The sequence below is a fragment of the Xenopus laevis genome, chromosome 7L (assembly GCF_017654675.1).
Source record: "Xenopus laevis strain J_2021 chromosome 7L, Xenopus_laevis_v10.1, whole genome shotgun sequence".
NCBI lineage: Eukaryota > Metazoa > Chordata > Amphibia > Anura > Pipidae > Xenopus > Xenopus laevis.
The window spans coordinates 103,527,652-103,535,468 of NC_054383.1; the positions used below are offsets into that span (position 1 = coordinate 103,527,652).

Consider the following 7,817-nt stretch of genomic DNA (forward strand, 5'->3'; position numbering starts at 1 on the left):
CTGTCATGGGAAAAAATGAATCAGTTAATAGTGCTGCTCCAGCAGAATTCTGCACTGAAATCCATTTCTCAAAAGAGCAAACAGATTTTTTTATATTCAATTTTGAAATCTGACATGGGGCTAGACATATTGTCAATTTCCCAGCTGCCCCAATTCATGTGACTTGTGCTCTGATAAACTTCAATCACTCTTTACTGCTGTACTGCAAGTTGGAGTGATATCACCCCCCTCCCCTTCCCCCCCCCCCAGCAGCCAAACAAAAGAACAATGGGAAGGTAACCAGATAACAGCTCCCTAACACAAGATAACAGCTGGCTGGTAGATCTAAGAACAACACTCAATACTAAAAACCCATGTCCCACTAAGACACATTCAGTTACATTGAGAAGGAAAAACAACAGCCTGCCAGAAAGCATTTCTCTCCTAAAGTGCAGGCGCAAGTCACATGACCAGGGGCAGCTGGGAAATTGACAAAATGTCTAGCCCCATGTCAGATTTCAAAATTGAATATAAAAAAATCTGTTTGCTCTTTTGAAAAAAGGATTTCAGTGCAGAATTCTGCTGGAGTAGCACTATTAACTGATTCATTTTGAAAAAAACATGTTTTCCGATGACAGGATCCCTTTAATGTAGGCTGGCAGTACCAATCCCACACACAACGATTTATTAATATTTGGGCAGATGGAGCTGCAGCATCAAGACTCTTTGCAAAAAAAAAAGGGCCTTCAGATCAAGGGCCAAGGGATCTAAAGTCCCAGGTACATGAAACGCAAGATAATCCTTATTATAATGCAAATGTCTTGCTTTTGTGCTCTTGCAACTTTGAATTGAGCCACTAGGGCTCTGTCAAAACTCCTTTACAATAACAATAATGCCAAGACAGTTTGCCACTCAGCTTTAACAGGATAAAATTACTTCTGATCTAAACCATGACCCGTAGTGTGTTTAACAAATAAATATCAAATATGAATGTAAAGTATTCATTCAGAGTATAGTCAGATACTCATTTTCAGCTATTATTAAACTATAAAAACACAATTACAGATATTCTAAAACTAGCAGTTTGAGTCTTGCTAAGGGCAAGGCTGGTACATGGGCTACAAAAAAGTCTGAAAAGTAGACTGATAAAGAACACAACCATAATTATATGCATACCCCCATGTCTGCTGCACATCAGGGGTTCATCAACAAGTGCTGAGCTCAGGCACATCAAAACCCACCTAGGTGAAGGCAGAGCTGAACAGAACCCCAAAGGACATAGAATTATTGATCTGTACTAGTAAAAATAACAGTGCTGGTAAATTTTCATAATGCCGACCCATGCATGACTACTCAGAGATCCTAAGTGACTGTGTGCCACCTGCAAAGTCAATTAACCCTAGGGTTGCTTCCAAGGACTCTGAAATTAGTATTACCTTGGATGGTAATAAGGTTGTACTTTAATATAGGATAAATTGCTTGTTACAGACTGGGTAAAGGTGTACTTTGAAGCGTGACAGGTAGGAGTGATTACAGATAATTGCAAAGATAAGGTGCAGCATGGGAGAAGTCCTGAGGGTGTGAATGGGAGGAGGTAATTTGGCAGGAAGAAATGAATAGTCTGTGATTATAGCACCAGGGTAAATGAAAGGTGTAAGTGATTAATAATGAGTCAGAGAAATAGAAAGAGGCAGAAAAAAGGACAACCATATACTGTATATACTACAACTCCCAGTGTCCACATACCGCCTAAATGGATCCACAGGTGGAATATTGCATCTATTCTGAAAGATAAATTGAGATTAGAAAGGACATGGAAAGGCAGAATATGGTCAGGTACTGGAGCATAATAGGTTGTTTTCAGGATAATAGAGAAAGTGTGTCTTTCTGGGTGTCTGCCTGGTGGGGAGCAGATATTGGAAACAAGGGTGTGGCGTAATGAAAGAAACAAAAGCTCATCTAGTAACCCAACCATTCATTAGTTTGTAGTGGCCTAGTGTAATTAGAATCAAGCAGATATATGTTATGTTGCCATGGATTACTGTACTGCTACACGAGTGTCCCTTGCTACTACAAAGGCCTGGAAAGGCCAAGTGATGATTCATTGCCCGGTGTACCTTAATAACTGAATACCAGGTGGGTACTGATGTACTGTCCAACCTTCAGCCCTCCAGCAGCTTTTGTGGGTATAAACCTGTAATAGTTATAGGCTGAAACAATGTTGCCACCTAATATAACTTTCAGGTGCACTTTTTTTCTCCTGCTGCATAGACCATGAGGTGACAGGGGCCCATTGAAATGAGATGCACAACAGCTTTCTATTGCTTTCCCGTGCTGCATGTGCCACCCAAGATAATTACTGCTATTATCTGCCTCCCTCCCTCCTTGCCTTGAGCACAGTCACTGGATTTCCATACAAGATGTACCCTGTCTAATGCATGACTCTTCTATACCATAATGGTCCAGCCCTTCTATTGTTATTGTATTTTATAATGTATATTACTCAAAAGCTATAAAGTACAGGGAGATGATGTACTGTATTGTATATAACACAGTATATTGGTTGGCTTTACAGGTTCTAAAAGTCTAAAATTACACATTCACAAAACTTAACTCTTTTCAAAAGGATACCACAATGAATTGCTTTTTTAGTTCCTTTCTATTTTTATTCTACCATTTGTATAAACTTTCATGTTAAAATAGGCAAAACTAAAGTCAACCATGTATTGTATATAGTATAACATTACATGCTGTCCCATGCCTGATATTTCTGTAACCTGTTAAAATATCATACATTTGTTCAGGCTGCCTCAACTAGACATAGGGCCCTGATAGGGATTTTTTATTTAATTTTATTATTAAATATAATCCAGCCCTTGATCACGATGTACAAGAGAAAATTGATTTGAATGATCAGTTGCCCAAATGAAAAGACCAGATTTGGCCATGTAATGAATGTTTTGACCTGAAAAATACTTGGAGGTAGCTAAACCTTACTGGGCTTCAGTGCAAAAGATTTTTAGGGCCATCCAAAAGTGACCTGTTTTGAAAACCTTCATGGGATCCGTTATCTGGAAACCTGTTATCTAGAAAGCTCCAAATTGTGGAAAGGCCATCTCCCATAGACTCCATTTTACCCAAATGATCAACATTTTTAAAAATATAGTTTAAAACCGTGTAGCTGATTTAAACTAAGATATAATTAATCCTTATTACTAGTCCATTGGGTTCATTTAATGTTTACATGATTTTCTAGAAGACTTAAAGGGATACTGTCATGGGAGACCATGGTTTTTTTTTTAAATGCATCAGTTAATAGTGCTGATTTGACATGGGGCTAGACAGTTTCCCAGGAGCCCCAGTCATGTGACTTGTGCTCTGATAAACTTCAGTCACTCTTTACTGCTATATTGCAGGTTGGTGTGATATCACCCCTCAATAATGCTTGTCACCTTCTAGGAAACTGCAGGAGTATAGAATTCACAGGAATCCCCCGGACAATTTGAGCACCAAGTCTAGGGAGCTTGTGGAATTATACAACATAAACAATAAAAACATAACTAAGGAAACTATGAAACACACTTCAAGCACTGTGACATGCTATTACATGCCAACTTAAACTCAAATGCAAACTAAACATAAACAATCCCCAAGGCAACCCCAAGATCATACTGTACAGGACCATAGGCTGCCTTGGCCTGATAAAAATCAACCCACAACAGGGAATGCGCATCACTGCTGGCGTCATTGCACTAATTGCCTTGTTAAAATAGGCCTGATTGCAGGGTCCTCTACTGGACTCATTTACTCCAGATTCAAAACACAGAGACCTCAGCATCTCTCTCTGGACCCTACATTGTAGCACCCGCAGCTAGAAGCTGACAAAGGGACACTGGGGGATGGAATTTGCCAATCTGTGTTCTGGTAAATGCCAGAGGGGCTGCTATAAGATGCCAGTCACTATTTATTGGGTTGGTGGGGGCTGTTTGGGCCTCTGTGTACTTGTAATGCCAGGCCCTATTTTCAATCCCAGTCCAGACCTGCTTTGGTCGATTGCATTGATGATGATCTGTCCATGTCTAGTTTATGGATACTCAGCCTGTGGCCTTTCAGCATTGGCCCAACTTGCTGATGTGGTGCAAGGAGCAGAATTTAAAGGAACACTAACCAGCTAAAGCACCTATATACACTCTGGTGACTAGTAATTGTTTAACGTAAACTGAATGGAACTCCCAACCACCTCCAACAGAACATAAGTGATGCTGGGAATTGTAGTCCCATACCAACTGAGGGCCACAATGAAGAGCACTGAGGTGTATGGTGATAATTCTGATGTTTGCCCCCAGGGGAAAATGTATGCATAGGCTCCCCTAGGCTATAGCCTGGGGGGGAGCATGTAGCTTTTTTTAAAATGCTTATTCCTGTTTTGTTTTCTTTTAATATTTCTTTTTATGTGTGCTGCTGTGTCTGGGGGGGCAGACTATTTGGGAAAAGAAGGCAGGCAAGCTGGCCCGGGGTTGCCATCTGGGCGTTCGGGCAAATACCGTATGGGCCGGACAATTTAGAGTTAAGTTAAGTAGGCTGGAGGAAGTGGAGCCACCAATGGCAGCAGAAGCCAAAAAACTGAATGGGAGCTGAAGAGCCAGATGGGAGCAGTAGTCAAATGTGGGCTGCGGAGTAGGCAGAATAGGCACGTGCCTAGGGTGCAAAGGGGGTGGGGTGCCAGGCACATAACTTCTCAGTTGCCTACCCCTTGTCTGATCCCCTCAATCCCTGAATATCTGTGCCCTTTCCCCATCTACTTGTGTTTCCACGCATGCATGAGCGCTGATTCGCGCAAAGCCGCTGAGAAGAACAAAGAAGCTGCTGTCGCCTAAAAGGAAGAAGACAGCCTGCCAAATTTTATAGGTAACACCAATGATCTTTTTTTTTCTAAATTCCTGGCCTCAGTGTTGTTTTTAACTTTTATAGGGGGAAAGCCCAGACCACCAATACTTTTTTTTTTGGCCACCAACGTTTTTTTTTAATTCAGGGGGGCTGAACACCCATGTTTTCTGTTTAACTTGTGGAGGGGGGCTGCCTGCTTATGGGCCCTGCATGTCATTAATTCACCACTGGTGACCCCTGCTGGAGCCTTAGAGAAACCCACTCACACTACCTCGCAATGACCATTAGATACAGCCTTTGTGTTTAATGAATGAACAATGGGGCAGAATAAACCAAACAAATGAGCACATTTTAGGATTTTATTTTAAAAATATAATTTTTCATTACAAACAAGTCAATAAAAAAAGTGCTGGCAACAGTGTTCATGTCCAGGCATTATTGTTGCACATAGCCCTGTGTCATTAAACCCCTGGACTGCCAGAAAAGTCAATACATGGCAGAGACTGTAGCATTGGCCATCTCTGGCAGTCCATGGGTTAATGTAAAATAATGCAAATCGCATACTAGATTAAACCCTTTGGGTTCACAATGTGGGTCACTCTCGTGCCCTTTGTATTCAGGACTATTTGTCCAAAATATATTGCCTTTAGTAAGTCAGGATTTCATGTGAGGGGACATATTTACAATAAATAAATACACATATCACTGGGGTGTTTTATAACGGGGTAATAATGCCCACGAGCTGTAGCATTGTCACAGTCTTTGTGAGAGTACAAAGTCCAAGCTGACATTCACCACGGCCTCCAGATGGAGCTGTTGAGCTGCGGGGGACATGGGGCAGGTCTGTGGCTGGAGGGTTGGTTCTGGAGAGGAGATCCAAACTGAGATGTTCTGGGACTCACTTGGAGCACAATCCTAGGACGTTGGGGCTTGGGAGGATGATTACAATCTGAACTGCACAGCTCAGGGCTCCTCTGCAGGTATTCTAGAAGGCGGTTACTCGCCTCTCCGGTCAGCACATGAGATTTACCAAGGATTGCGCTCAGACGCTCTACACATGCTCTGTAGCCTTCCTTGTAGCGATCTGCTTGATCTAGATAAACAAAACAACAGCCGTTAGCAGTGACCACCTCCAAGTCTATGCAAATACAAATCTAGGGGCACCCCACACCTAGGTTTCCACCCCCAGTTACCCCTACTGTCTTCTTTTTTGCCCTGGGGGAGGGGTGCTGAATTTTGTGGGTGAGTAACGTTTAGGAAGCTTATAACTTAAATATCTCTGTTCTCTTGTATGATATATAAATGTATATGGGCTGCTGTTAGAACAGCTTAGTATAATTGGTGGCCATGGTTTGTGCAGCGCTACGCTACATGCAGGCGCTTAATAATTCCAATAGCCACGGGAGTATTGCTGCCCCCATAGATACACACGTTGAAAGGGTCTTTATTAACGTAATATTTATTTTCCAGAATATATTGTTGACTTACTTTGTGCCTGGACCGGAGGGATGTCTCTTAGGAATCTCACTGTCATTTCCAAAATATCAGCTTTTTCCAGCTTGGAGTACCGGGAATTCTGGAAGGAAAAAAAGGCAACAATTGGTTAATTTATTTGATATATATACATATAAGTGTAGAAAACGCTTGCATACTATTCTACTATATATATATATATATATATATATTTATTTGAATGTATTTAAGAAGCTAGGGCTGTCTTTCTAATAAAGTTAAATCCCCCCCAAGTTTCATGTTCCCGATTGAGTGGTCTTGAGTAGCACTATCATCATTATATATATAAACATAATTTCACTGTGTAGATAGTTCTGCACTTACATCTTTCCCAATGAGAGGCAGGATGAGGGTTTTCAGTTGGTTCAGACTCTCGTTGATTCTTGCCCTCCTTCGTTTTTCCATCAGGGGCTTTAAAGTCTAAGGGTAAGAAAAGACAATTTGTTTAGTAAATATTGCCTAAAAGCGACAACATCAAACATACATAGGACGATGATCATCTGCAATTGTAGACTCTCATCCTAAAGCTGAACTAGCAACTGCGTCTTTTGACGCAAGTTGATGGGAATCGTATTTATAGCAGATTTTCTGTGCTTACCTTTCTTAGCTCACTGGCCTCCTGATTCCTCTTGCCAGGCTTGGGCTGGTAGTTGTGCATGGAGTCTGCGAGCGCTACATTGGGAGCCATGGTACAGACTAGGCAGCGGTGCTTCCAGCAAGCAGAATAAAGCAGCTATGTCCTAGGTTGACTAGCGGGCTGCTATTTATTCACACTCACTCGGCGTGGCTCCGCCCAACAGACTCCTTTCGGAGGATACGCCCCCTCCGCCCTGCGCTTTCTTTCCCAACAGCCATCTGCCGTTCCACAGGTATGTGAGTGGCACTTGTATGCAAAAAAAAAAGTGTTATTAGACTCTCAGATAGTAATTCCATAGACACTACCCCCATCCCAAAGCTTCATTCTATCTATATGCAAAACACTAAATTGCATTCAAGCAATCCCTTTAATTTCTTTTGTCTCCTCTGTGAGTTTCATAAGAGTCTGTTATTAACTCGTAATGAGCCTGAGAAGTCATATACATATATATATATATATATGTATATATATATATATATGTATGTATATATATATATATATATGTATGTATATATATATATATATATATATATATATATATATATATATATATATATATGTATGTATGTATGTATATATATATATATATATATGTGTGTTTAAAATCCAAAAAATGAGGTGCACACTGGGAACCTTTTAAAATCTAAAATGTCATTTTTTTTATGATATTGTGAATGTTTAGTTATTCTATGTAGGGGTAACTTTAAGTTTTTTGCACCTCTAAACATATATTGCCAAACAATTTTTCTATTAGTGTGCCCTCCATTTATCTAAATATATATATTTCTATATTTTTATTTAA

General features: G+C 40.6%; 1 protein-coding gene across 1 annotated transcript; it reads right to left on the reverse strand.

Annotated features, from left to right (window-relative positions):
• Positions 1–5,211: 5,211 nt before the first annotated feature.
• Positions 5,212–7,098, reverse strand: hes2.L (hes family bHLH transcription factor 2 L homeolog). Its single transcript, NM_001122882.1, is given in 4 exon segments — positions 5,212–5,959; positions 6,355–6,442; positions 6,703–6,798; positions 6,977–7,098. Coding segments are annotated over 4 exon segments (576 nt in total). The 5' UTR covers positions 7,067–7,098; the 3' UTR covers positions 5,212–5,657.
• Between the last annotated feature and the right edge of the window lie 719 nt (positions 7,099–7,817).